We start from the raw sequence: 13,032 nt of genomic DNA on the forward strand, positions 1-13,032 counted from the left end.
TTCAGCAATTTACAGAAATGTTTCAAATGTCTCTTTTCCAATCTGGACAGATTTAAATAAGAGAAAAAGAAAGTAGTTTGTTTTGGTCAACCCTGATTTCCAGTAGAGCTATTTGTGTGATATGAACTTTACAAAACTAAAACAAGTTCCAAATAAAGAAATTGTGAGATTTTTTTTTGTCTAAATTCAGAAATTTGAGCACAACTTTACGAGCTTAACCATCTAATATGATTTGACATTCACTTGTTCAAATGTGATATTTAACATTGTGTTAGTGATCAAAGTTTGAAGGTTAATGTTTTAAAAAACAGCTCCAGCACAATAGATAGTGTATGGTAACTCTTTTCTAAATGGTTGAAATTTGTCCAAAAATTATTTAAATCTACTCCAGCCATTCACGTCCCACTAATACATTGCTTGCTGGTGCCCAGTTTGAATTTCTGCATGAATTGCTTGAAAACAGCCTTGTTAAGTAGTTTGTGTATAGTAGCGGGTCCAGTACTGTCCTTTAAGTGGATACAGATTGCATTAGAAGCAGTCCCTTAAATGGCCTTCCGTTCTACTTGACTAGCAATAGATCAATTTCTGGCCAGTGTCCTCTAACTATTTGTTCCCTATGACACTGAAACAGCTTTCCTGTGTTCCTTCATCTCTAATCTCTGTGCTTGCTGGTCTGTGACGCTCACAAAATACTAAAAATGACTCATTTGTGGTTTCCGCTCAAAACAAAAACCTTCCCTGGTGTGATTCACGGCTTTCAGATTGACTGGAAATGAAAATGTTACTTGTCTATCTAGAGTTTGAGATCTGAAGTAGCACATTTGTTTGTGTCCACTTGCAGTCGGACCGTCTGCGGTGCAGCGGCTGGACAGCTCAACGGTGAGAACCTACTCCTGCTGAGAGGAGGAAGCGGGGGACCTTAAACTGTACGCTGTATGTAACAACACAGTGTTTTGCTCAGTTAAATACACAGGTTTTACTCGTAGCTCTTAAAAAATGTTTTCATAAGCATATGTCATTAGCTTGGCAAATAGAGGACATGTTTTTTCCAGGTAACAGCAGGTAGAAAAACAAACCTGTAGCACATCCTTTAATGTCTGTCCAAAAAGGATTATTTAAAGACCCACGCTTGCAAACACATTCCTGACAGATCAACTTTGAAAGATAATAGTTTTAATAATTCTACAAAAAGTCAAACCTGGACCTGATGTGTATTTCTAGGATTCTGCCACGAGAGATTTGAGGTACATCTGGATCCTCCACTCTAGTGCTGTGGAAGTTAATGCATTATTATGCCAGGGCTTTCCTGTGTAGAAGGAATACAGAGTTCACTGAGTGCATTGGATTTAAATCCAGTTCCTTATGTTGAACTGCTGCCAGTATTCTAATTAAGGTGATGCAAGCACTTGCAATTACACACAGAGGATAGTTCAGGGTTGATGTTGAGGCAAAAACTAAATGTAGTCTTATAGAAAAATATATTTTAATAAACATTGCATATTGATGCTTCTGAGTTTTCGAAAGGTTGTTGCTTTTAACAATAAAGAGAAAACTGTATTTAAAGATATTCCAGTAATATTCTGCATTGCATCATAAGCTTTTCTGCCTTAAATTAAGCAAGTGCCAAGAAAAACTCGCTCCCTGCCTATAAGCCAACCCACTTGCCAAATTAAACCAGCATTGTAGAACCATCAAGTGACAATGCCACCGTTATCTAAAATGGAGCACTACTTAGAAAGTCCCATGGGAATCAGTAGCAGCTCAACTTAAAACCTCTCTCTTTAAGTGCTAGGCTAATGGTAGCATGTAGACTTTCTGCTCCGGGGACAGACATGGAGCTGCTGCTTGACTTCAATGTCAGAAAAGTTCAAAACACATAAAGGCTGAATTACCTCTTTAGCATTTCAGCAAGTTCTGTATCCATTCATTTCCAAAACATTCTTAGAGTCATGCAGGCAAACTTCTGACAAAAATCACTGACAGTACATCACCAACAAATACAGAATTAAAATGACTGCTGCTTACAACCCAATAGCGATTCTTCATCTGCAAATGAGCCTGTTTTAGGAACTGACTTCTGCTCAGAACGCATGCTCCTCCTAACTTCTTTGTTCTGTCAATGTGTAAACAGCTGAAGGGACTTAAAAAAATTCAGAGCAGCTAGTGTTGCATCACAGGATATTCCAACCGAAATGAAGCACAGTTGGGTTTATTTGTGTCCTGAAGGTATTTCTTTGTGTTCAGATATGATCTGACACCACTGACCTTTCCTTTCCAGCTACAGTTCTGAACCAACAGGCCGATCTGCCGAGAAACAATCCGATGACACGCACTGCCAAGAAGCCCTGCTCTCCTCTCTGACCCTGTCCTCCATGACTTGTAACGCGGGCACCCAACGCCGGTGCTAAACTGTCCTGCAGGATGCCTCGTTGTCACCATTTCTACCTTTTACATGTAAAGTAACTTGTCAGAGCATAATGTACTGTGTATTTCTTCTACGGGAGATGTGTAGGTTATCTGTAAATTATAAATATGCCATTTTTATTATATACACACAAAACATCTATGTATAAAAAAAGATATTAAGGGTTTGTGCAAAAAATAAATGTCCCTGCCACCTCATTTAGTGGACCATAGATTAATATATGCTGCTCTTTAAACTCTCCATTAGACCCTTGTTCCTCTGGATAATTTTGTACATATTGTTTTATTTTTTCATTGTGCTAATGAAAATTGACGATGAACCTGTGCTGGAACATAGAAGGGAAGAAACTCGATGTTGTGCCAAGCTGCCCTCTAGTGGTGGGCTACTCTAACAACATGGGATGGAGCTTTTCAGGAGGATTTGTCGGCACACTGGAACAACAGAAGCATCTTCATACATCCGCATCAACTCAGTCTATTTAGAAGCCAAGGACAAAACAAGACGCTCTCTGAAGGTGCACAACTTCCACTCAGAGAGCATAAAAGCATCCCAGACGTCACTTGTTACTGTATGTTTCGTCAGGCAGCACATCAACACACTTACAGCCGAGCTGGCCTTTCTACCCCACCCCTCCTGTTAACAGAACAGATGAATTAACTGAAAGACAGACTGCTTTAGCTCAGTGTGTGTAGAGTGTTTATGACCATGTTGAAGTGAGGTGACTTAACGATTAAAAGAAAAAACCTGTTGCTTGCTGTGACTTCCATTTGGGTGTAAATGTTCTTTGTTTCAGTCAGTTGTCAGGGTAACCTATTGTACAGCCCTGTTGTCTTTGCGTTATTTCGGACGGACAGCAAACGTCTTATTTGTTTTCACATTTGCACGAATGAGGATTCATTTTGTTTCCAATTGTTTTTTTTAATTTATTACTTCTTGTACTTTGGTCAAAACTAAGTGGTGAGCAAACAAGTTTTCATTGTCAATAAAAAAAAAAAAAAAACGGTTAGTGAGCTGTTTGCATTAGTTTTCATTAAAAATATTTTTACATTTACAAAGTTTAGTGCAGTACGGTTTTACCTCATCAGTAATTTACGTACAAAACTGAAGCTGTGTTGGTTCAAAACGTCACTGACTTAAGATTAGACTAGAGTTACTTAAAGAAACCCAACTGATAACTGTTTTTTCTTTTGCACACCAGGAAATATTAGACTGACATTCAACATGTCTGACATGTAGTAAAGCTCACTGGTTCCTTATGTTAACCGTTTTAAAACTATGTTCAATAACATAAAATGAGTACATCCAATTAAATCTAGATCAAATGTTGATCCTGAAAAAATGTGTATAATACTTTCGAGTTTAGATTTAAATTTAGTCTAATTTCAGAGGTTGTTTTGTCGATAAGATTTATCTAATCTACAACTAAAACGTTCCAAATAGCTACTAATGAAGCTGTTCAAGTATTATTAAAAGCACACACTGTCAAGTATATTAAGCTGGGGTTTTTACTGAAAGAATTTCTCTGAACTATTCTGATTGCTTTAACTCAGTGTTTCTCAGTTCCAGTCCTCACGCCTCCCTGCCCTGCATGTTTTAGGTGTGTCCCTTCTGCCACACACCTGGATTGAATATGTGGGTGATTAACAGGTTTCTGCAGCACTTGATGGTCATGCAATCATTTGAATCAGCTGCTCTGGAGTAGAGGTACATCTAAAACATGCAGAGCAGGGGGGCCTGAGGACTGGAATCGAGAAGCACTACTTAGACTAAATCAATATCTGCTGAATGAGCCATTTATTATGCTGCAATGAAATAGTCACTGTGGGTTCATAGTTGCTTTTAAAATGCTCTTGTAGAGTAATTAAATTGTCTTATGAGAAATACTTTAAAGACTGACAACATTTAGTAAAAGCAGTAAAGTACAATTAGACCCATCTTCACTCATGTTGTACATTTGACGCAACAATTTCTTAATAAGTTGATTGCGCATGTTTTTCTACAGTGTACAATGAAATGCACATGGGAAGATTCAGAGACCTGCTAAAAATAATCTTGCACAGCTGAAGCTTTAGTGAGGTTTTATCACAATATATTTGGAAAAATATCTTATCATTGCTAGTTTTAACATCACTATTAACAAATTCAATAACTATTTTGACCCTTGATCCATGTTACTTTACTCCTAAGTAACAAGAGTTATAGCTTCACTCAAATTAGGTCTCTTTTAAATTTGCATCAAATATACGGTTTTAAAATAATTGAATATCTAAGGCTCTATGGATCCAGAATGTGTCTGTATGCCCTAAAATAAAGGGAAAAAGTAAGGAATAAACAGAGAGGAAAAAATTCAGAGCAGCAGACATTGTCTTCTGGGAGATCCTGAGTCAGACTAGCATGACGCATTGCTCTCCCCTCCATGCCCGCTTTCTTTTAAAGCAGGAGTTTTTTGTGTCTTGGCATCCAGACAGTAGGATCCATATCAGCAAGTGGCAGGTTCAGGATCGTTTATTTACTCTTCAAATAGTCTGAAAACCTCAAATCCCAAAGGTTTTGAGATCCTCTGTGTAGAGAAAAACCCCATGGCGTCATAGTTGCATTTGGCCTCTTCCACATTCCTATGAATGGATGTCTTCCTCTCAGGAGCAGACATGTAATCTGAGGAGGGCCGTAAGACACTCAATCAGACTGCAAGCATGAGCACTCTGCCGTAACCTGTCGATTGGGTTTATCCATGTGGTATCAACCACCACTATCCATCAAGTGTAGTGCACTGGATTTTTATCTAATGTAATAATCTTGCTGGAACCTGCTGCACGAGTCGTGGTTGAACGCCTCTATGAGTTGGAGTGTGTGTTTCTTTCTCAGGTGGGTCAGAGTCAGTGGTAAAGGTTGCTAAGGTCAGATCTGATCTAAATGCAAATGAAAAGTTATTGTGAACCCTGACAACTTTTTTATATTCAAACAAGAAAAAGTGAGGATGTGATTTGTCATTGCTGCTAAAGACTGTTCCATCAACAGTTGTAGGCTGGCTAAAATCAAATTTGGGTGACTTTAGCATGGAATAAGTTTGCTAGAATTATATAATATACTCTAATGAGCAATTGGTGTGAAAACAAATCTCTCCAGTTTCATTTGAATCTTGTCCACCTTGTAGTTAAGTAGATACCAGAGAGCTTCACATTAGTTTGCAGAATTATTAGCAAAATCAGTCAAATAACTGCTTGTTTTAGTAATTCGAACATCTAATGTACAATTAATATGTATTAATACGCATGAAGGAATACACACGGTTGAATATTTTAGATATGTTTTATGAAAAAACTCCATGAATAGTTTAATTTTACATGAATATTTTGGAATTCTGAGTTCCACAAAAGAATTCAGGTGAATCTGCAAATAATGAAGTGTGAATAGATGTAAACACTTTAAAATAATATCAAGGTAAAAAGAAAAGATAAAAGTAACTTCTGAATGCATATTTAATCAAACTCAAGATGCAAATGGAGTACCTTATCTTCTGCTAGTAGCATCTTTTACTGATCATAATCTACTGCAAGAATCAATTTTTAAAGTATGAAGAGTTACTGCTTTGAGTTTTAAGGATCTGTATTGGGAAAGACTAATGGGGTTTACACACATTTTTCATGTTAAGATGCCATACATTTCTAGATTGAAGTTTCAAGTAATCTCAATAAAAGTTTAAGTACAAAATCTCATCCTTCTACTGGATCAAATGAAGCCTTCATATCAAATTTCAGACTTTTTCCAGTCTCCATAGGAGCCTTATGTAAATTATTCAATTCCTTCGCAGCAACTAAATAAATCGTTCAAATCGAGTGAGTGTTGACTAAACCTGTAAGTTAATTTGTAATCCCGTTTAGATACTCTTTTTGTTTTCTTGTCTATTTAAAATTCAAATGATCCGTCTTATCTTCCCCAACTTGTTCCCACCTTGGTCTGTGCGCTACCTGATGTGTGTGATTTGAGTAAACATGCATTTGTTTATGCGTGGATATTACACCCTTATGTGGTATATGTGCGCATCTGTGTGTGAAGGTTAATTAATTCCCAGGACAGCAGCACATACACATAAACAGGCCTTTCATGTTAATAGGTTTGTAAATGGGGGATTCAAGCTGCCAGATCTTGTACTGCGCATGCAAAGACCTCAGCTGGTTGCCAAGGGCGATGTTTCTATGACGGCTACGTAGAGTATGACTTTCCTCTCCTTGTTTACCTTGAGGGAGGCGACCATTAAAAATAATCAACTCTATTCTGAATCAAAACACTAAATTAAAAAAACAAAAATACTAAATTTATCAAAATCAGTTTTATCATTTCATTGTTTCTGTTCTTTTTAAAATATTTCTCTTGCTTAGTTGTTCTTCTTTTACATCTTCAGACTCATGAGGAATACTATTTCATTCACTTTTTGTTATGTTCCTTGCAGGGTTAGCTAATGACTCTAAGAAAAGGTCAAGACCAGTTTGGCCTTGACTTGCCAAGACATCTGAAGAAACACAAGGTGGAGATGGATTTTTATTCACTTTGTAAGATGTCTGTTTGTTTCAAAGTAAAAAGAGAGGCTAAACTGAGAATTGTCCTGGGATTTCACACCGAGATACCAAATATGTCACCAGGCTACATGGTCACAGAACTACAGCTTTTACTGACTCACTGTTTCAGCTACACACAGGGCATAAATATAAACTAAACCAAAACAGTGCTACAATGCAAAATATGTCAGCTAGTAACAGACGATGCATTTCATATATATATATATATATATATATATATATATATATATATATATATATATATATATATGTATATATATATTTTTTTATGTATATATATATATATATATATATATATATATATATATATATATATATAATAGAAAGATATTAAAATTTTTAACATGGCAGCATTTCTTAGATGAGACTTTAGCGCCATCTGCTGGTCAAAGAGATAATGAGTAAGTGATTTGAAGGAGGTTTCTCAGCAGAAAATTCTCTAAAGATTCAATACAAGAAATGACTAAATCATTTTATAGCACTTTAAAAAATAGAATTAAATAAAAATACAAATTGTATCTTGTTTCATCTTGTTCTGCCACAGAAAGGAGTTGAAAATGACAAAAGTGCAGGAACATGGACCAAAAAATAGCTAATTTGCATTTTGTATGTAACCCAACAGGTTCGACTTTGGTCTTGTCTTTGTTACATAACTTTCTCAAACTTCAAATGAGACTTTTTATTTATTCTTCACACTCGTGGCTGTTGGTTGCACTAGATTTTATTTAGGGGTATTAACATTATAGGGGGCTAAATGTACACTATGCTTTCAGACTTTTATTAGCCAAGTGTCTGACATTATATTTGAAGACATACATTTTCAAATAAAAGGCCAGAAAGCTCCCTTTGTCAGATAAGTACTTTGTTTTATGTCACTTTGAATTCAATGAAAAGGCTAAGATATGTAATGACATTTTACCACCATGACATTTTATCTTCTTTTTCACTCTTGTTGCTTTCATATTCAAATAGCAAATGTAGCATTCCCTCCTCTGAAGGAGCCTCTAGGTTCATACTGTGCAGGAATTTTAACAAGTGGGCCTCTTGTTGATGAGATGAAGCTGTCATCCTTACAGTGTTCAATCCTGTGAAAAGTGGCGAAAACAAGCTAATCAAGTGGCTTCTGTTTGTTTTATCAGCTGAGCTGTTCTGAGGCAATGTGTTTTTAGTTTGTCAGGAAAAAAAAGTAATAGCATGAATGAAATCAGCTTTAAAACATTTTTTTGAGTGAGGAAGATGTGTCACACGGTGTGAATGCTGTAAGAATTGGCTCTCCTGCTATCTGTGCAGTTGCTTCTATGCCTTTTTTTTTTTTTTTAACAAAAAAAGGCATAGAAAGGCCACACTCGTCACACTCGTCAAAAGTCCACACCCACATTATCACATATTTACCCAGACAAACTTTACTATACAGGAAAGTGTCAAGCACTTGAACCGCTTTAAATAATTCCTGGAGCTTGGAAGAGTGCTGGCTTTGTTTTCTGTACCCTGGGCGGGTGAGCCAAGAGCCAATGAGAGGAGGACGAGGGGGGGAGAGTGGGAAAAGTTCTGGCCTACACAGTTGTGCTCCCACTACAGTTTCGCTCGGTGACCTACAGACACACACAAAAATGGAGAGGACACAGATAAAGAAAGAGCAAGATAAGGGGAAGACGGAGGAGGAGGCGGTGCGCCTTCGGAGGCAGATTGGGCTGCTGCCTGCTGTGTCCTTCATCATTGGGACGGTGGTTGGCAGTGGGATCTTTATCGCTCCGAAGGGAGTGTTGATGAACAGTGGCAGCGTGGGGCTGTCTCTGCTGGTGTGGGCGCTGTGTGGCCTCCTGTCCCTGTTTGGTAAGACCATGCTCATTTCCTCTGCTTCTTCTATATCTATAATAATATGTCTATAAGGAAACTATTGCATGAGAGTTAAGGTGTATTGCATTATTTTTTGTATCCGAAATTGTTTGTCTTTGCCTGCCAAATAATATGGTCCTGCCTGTCCTTTGCACTAGTAATTTAGTCTGCATTTTACAAGTCATATGAAATTTTGAAGGAGCTGAATTAATCTGCAGTTTATATTTTCAGTGGGACAAAAGTCATTTATAGCAGGGGAACAAGTAGCAAAGCAAAATATTATCAAAATGTCTACAATATTCAAGTCAAGTTTATTTGTATAGAACATTTCAGCAACAAGGCAGTTCAAAGTGCTTTACATCACAAAAACACCAAACAGTCATCAGTTATGAAACAAACAATCAATGTTTCATTTTGTCAAATGTCATCATCAAAATGATCGAATTAAATATGAAATATGCTGATCGATGTACTACTAGTCGAAGGCAACTCTAAACAGGTGGTTTTTAAGCACTGATTTAAAGGAACTCGGTGTTTCAGCTGTTTTGCAGTTTTCTGGAGGTTTGTTCCAGACTAGTGGAGGATAGAAGCTGAATTCAGCTTCTCTATGTTTGGTTCTGGTTCTGGGATCCAGAGTAGAGCAGAACCAGAAGGCTTGAGTTAAAGATCCGAAGATCTTTAATGTATTTTTGTGCTGAAGCGTTCAGTGATTTATAAACTAACACAAGTATTTTAAAATCTATTCTTTCTTAAAAAAATTAAAAGATTAAATGAACTACAAGTAAATAAGAGTCTTCCTTTTCCTGTTTCCTCTCAGGGGCCTTATGTTATGCTGAACTAGGAACCACTTTCACAAAATCCGGAGGTCACTACACTTATCTGCTGGAGACACTGGGGCCCCTACCGGCCTTCTTAAGACTCTGGGTTGAGTTCCTATTTATAAGGTATAAGTTGTTTTTTTATTATTGGGTAACTGAAGAAAAATCAAAATAACAGTATAACTACTCTATATTTTTTTCAGACCAGCTGTGGCGTCCTATGTCTCCCTAGCTTTTGGACGTTACATTGTTGAACCTTTATTTGCACCTTGTCCTGCTCCTTCAGCACTAATCAAACTCGTCAGTATCCTCGGAGTGAGTGAGTGGTATTCCACGCCTTCTTGTCTACTTTATATGTGAATCATTATTTCCCATTCAGTAGAGACATAATTTGTGATTTGTGTCTCTCTAGCATTTGTTGTTGCAGTTAACTGCTGGAGCGTAAACTTGGCCTCCCGCACTCAGGTCATCTTGACCTTCATTAAGATGTTTGCCCTGGTACTCATAATTATTCCTGGGGTCATAGCTCTAGCAAAAGGTATGATGATGGAAGCAGGAATACTGAATAAGATGGAGTTCCTGGGAACATTTGAACTTTTCAACTGGTCTTTGCAGGAAAGACAGAAAATTTCCAGAATGGATTTGAGTTGGAGTCCATAACTCTGGATAGGCTGCCACTGGCTTTCTATAATGGTTTATATGCATACGGTGGATGGTAAGTCAGCACAGTTTATATTGTGACAAGTTATATTTACAAATGTTAACATATTTGATTGAGATTTTATGGGTTGGACTGACAGAAAGTAGCACATAACTCTGATGTGTTTCTTTCAGGATTGCTCTGTATTGTCTCTGCCTGTTTTCCTATTAACCCTGCATTTACTCTCCCTGCTGAAAAAATAACTTTCCCACAGCACGAAGTGCCAAAGTAATTTTCCACCACACATAACAAACAATTCAATTTTGCTCTCGTTTGATCGAAGCAATGTCTTCCATATGTTTGCTGCATGGCCTGTGAGAAAACATGGGTGGGTTTCTTCCAGCAATGGTTTTCTTCTTGTCACTTTAAAGGCCAGATTTATGTGGTGCACAAATAATGGTTGACTGTAGTAGTTTTTCTTTAGGGGTATCAGAGTAAAGTTCAGTTTCTCCTTCTTCTCCTAGGTTTTATCTGAACTTTGTCACAGAAGAAGTAATAAATCCAAATAGGTATTTTGTATATTTGCATCAGATTGCGATAATTCTTTTGAGTGAGTTGAAAAGTAAACATTTATATGTTCTGTGTGAATCATGTGCTTTCAGAAACATCCCTTTGGCAATAATCTGCTCCATGGTGACGGTGACGGTGTTTTATGTGCTTGTAAATGTGGCCTACTACACCATGATGACGCCCGCTGAGCTGCTGCTGTCTGACGCAGTGGCTGTGGTCAGCAAAGAGCAAAATGTTCCACAGACGAAGAATGTAGAGAGAATATGTTAGCACAGCTGTGTTCTGATGTGACGTTTGTTTGCCTGCAGACATTTGCAAACCGGGCTCTTCAGGGCCTGGCCTCAGTGATTCCCATTCTGGTCGCTCTATCTTGCCTTGGAGCTCTCAATGGCGGCTTCTTCGGGTCACCCAGGTATTATGAAAGAAACAGCTGGCTGTTCTTAATGTTTTCTGTGCAATTCTGAACTTATGAGATTTGTGGTTGCAGGATGCTGTTTGTGGGTGCCAGAGAAGGCCACTGGCCACCGATCTTTTCCATGATACATATCCGACAACGCACACCTTTACCTGCAGTGCTCCTCCTGGTCAGTACTGTCCAAAGACCACGAATCAAACAGAACTGTTCCACCATAACATATGATGAACAATAACAACTGCCTATTATCATTCTTCTATTTCTTGTACTCTGCAAAAGTCTTGCTATATTTCTTGGAGTGGAGCTTATAGAATGAATCTCATTTTAATTTATTAGTAGTCATCAGCCAATATACACACAATTTTTATTAGTTCATTCTGCATCTGCTGAAGCAAAAAGGGTTTTTTTTTTTAAATAAATAAAACTTTTTTTCCCTGTCAACAAAGAAAGACAGTTTGCATTAATATGCATGCTTCATTGGACCTTCTGCATTCCCTGGGCAGAGCACTTAGAACCGAATCACCATTGGATGTTGTTTGTTTGTCTTGGTCTGGCAGCTTTATCTTCCTATCAACACACAGCAACAGTCAGCTTTACAATCTCCCTCTAGAAGACCTCTGATCTATCTTCTCTAAAAACAAAGGCAGACTGAATGTTAGTGTCTCAGCTCCTAAGATATTTCACTAAACCATTCTGAAAGTTTGTTCTAAACTGAAGCAGGAACATGTGAAGGGTCTGGAAAAAAGAAGTGCATCCCAGAGAGCTGTAGAAAGCTGGTTTGCTGACAGTATTTGTGTGTTGGGTGCTGTAGTAGCATGCGATTAAAGCTGCATTGTGTGTGTCTCCAGTATCCATTGGTGGTGGTGATGTTAATCACTGGGGAAATCTACCAGCTCATCAACTTTGCCTCTTTTTCACGCTGGTTCTTCATCGCCCTGGCAACCTTGGGCATGCTCATCCATCGATACCGCTTCCCCCACCACCCCAGGCCCTTCAAGGTTAGTGTTTTTCAGAGTCTTTCAGCTTTTTTACTTTCACATTACAGGACTCTGATCATTTATCCTGCATGCTCACCCACCTTAAGGTCCCTTTGGTCATTGCGGTCACCTTCACAGTGGTTTGCTTCTTCATTGTTGGTCTCTCGCTTTATTCGGACCCCTGGAACACGGGGCAGAGCTGTGCCCTCACTCTAACAGGAGTTCCAGTTTACTACATGACTGTCCACCGCTTTCGGGTGCCACGTAGATTAACGCACATTTTCAGTAAGTCATGCCATTTGTAGGTCACAGTGACTCAACTTTGAATATACGTGACTTGAAATAAGAGTGTTCAGCATGTCTGAGTTTAATAAAAAAGATCTGACTGGTGCATATGTCTCATTTTCCCAGATTATTGCAGCAAGCAGTTGCAGATCCTACTGGAAGTGGTTCAACAAGACGTCCAGACATACTGAAGACAGTTAAGACATTTAAGTTTCCACTGACTATCTTTGTGGATTACATCTTTCTTAGAGAGTCCAAACTAACTAAAACACCTCTTTTTGTACAAGAAAACATTAAAAAGAATATTTGTAACAGATATATGTGCATTCGTCTGCTGCTTTACCAAGATACATTTTCTTCCAGTATGAAGAACACTGAAAAAGTATCAACAATGCCTAAGACGTCTTAAAAAATGTTCATGCTGAAATCAAAAATTTGCAGAATTTACAAGCCAGGTAAGCCAAACAAAAGCCTTTGCTGACCTTAGAT

The 13,032-nt window shown here is 38.0% G+C and overlaps 2 protein-coding genes across 11 annotated transcripts in view; both read left to right on the forward strand.

The window, feature by feature from the left end:
- ppfia2 (PTPRF interacting protein alpha 2) overlaps positions 1 to 3,441 on the forward strand; it is a 75,302-nt gene extending 71,861 nt beyond the window's left edge. For 4 of the 9 annotated variants that reach the window (XM_044108325.1, XM_044108327.1, XM_044108329.1 and 1 more), the window contains 2 exons: positions 842 to 933; positions 2,279 to 3,440. In XM_044108325.1, coding sequence (XP_043964260.1) covers positions 842 to 900 — 59 coding nt within the window. In that variant the 3' untranslated portion in view covers positions 901 to 933; positions 2,279 to 3,440. Of the gene's footprint in view, positions 1 to 841; positions 934 to 2,278 lie in introns of all 9 variants that reach the window. The other 5 variants (XM_044108326.1, XM_044108330.1, XM_044108328.1 and 2 more) reach the window with 3 other exon arrangements.
- Positions 3,442 to 8,476: 5,035 nt separating this feature from the next.
- si:ch73-352p4.8 (cystine/glutamate transporter) lies at positions 8,477 to 12,857 on the forward strand. 2 transcript variants are annotated; one of them, XM_044108151.1, is made up of 12 exons: positions 8,483 to 8,835; positions 9,656 to 9,782; positions 9,860 to 9,975; positions 10,069 to 10,194; positions 10,272 to 10,371; positions 10,821 to 10,865; positions 10,959 to 11,082; positions 11,175 to 11,278; positions 11,354 to 11,450; positions 12,130 to 12,279; positions 12,366 to 12,543; positions 12,670 to 12,857. In XM_044108151.1, the coding sequence occupies exons 1-12, from the start codon at positions 8,514 to 8,516 to the stop codon at positions 12,732 to 12,734; spliced, it is 1,554 nt and encodes a 517-aa protein (XP_043964086.1). In that variant the 5' UTR covers positions 8,483 to 8,513; the 3' UTR covers positions 12,735 to 12,857. The 2 variants fall into 2 exon arrangements, with proteins under 2 accessions (XP_043964087.1, XP_043964086.1); XM_044108152.1 differs by lacking the exon at positions 12,366 to 12,543 and having other exon boundaries at positions 8,477 to 8,835; positions 12,670 to 12,753.
- Positions 12,858 to 13,032: the final 175 nt, after the last annotated feature.

This window comes from Gambusia affinis, linkage group LG23 (genome assembly GCF_019740435.1).
Source record: "Gambusia affinis linkage group LG23, SWU_Gaff_1.0, whole genome shotgun sequence".
Classification (NCBI taxonomy): domain Eukaryota; kingdom Metazoa; phylum Chordata; class Actinopteri; order Cyprinodontiformes; family Poeciliidae; genus Gambusia; species Gambusia affinis.

Bases quoted from the DNA above. Each gene is read 5' to 3' on its own strand.
- si:ch73-352p4.8 (XM_044108151.1), top strand. From the start codon at position 8,514: ATGAGAGGAGGACGAGGGGGGGAGAGTGGGAAAAGTTCTGGCCTACAC. The intron at 10,866-10,958 runs GTATTTTGTATA...ATGTGCTTTCAG, and splicing joins GAAGTAATAAATCCAAATAG to AAACATCCCTTTGGCAATAA. The intron at 11,083-11,174 runs GTCAGCAAAGAG...GTTTGCCTGCAG, and splicing joins TGTCTGACGCAGTGGCTGTG to ACATTTGCAAACCGGGCTCT.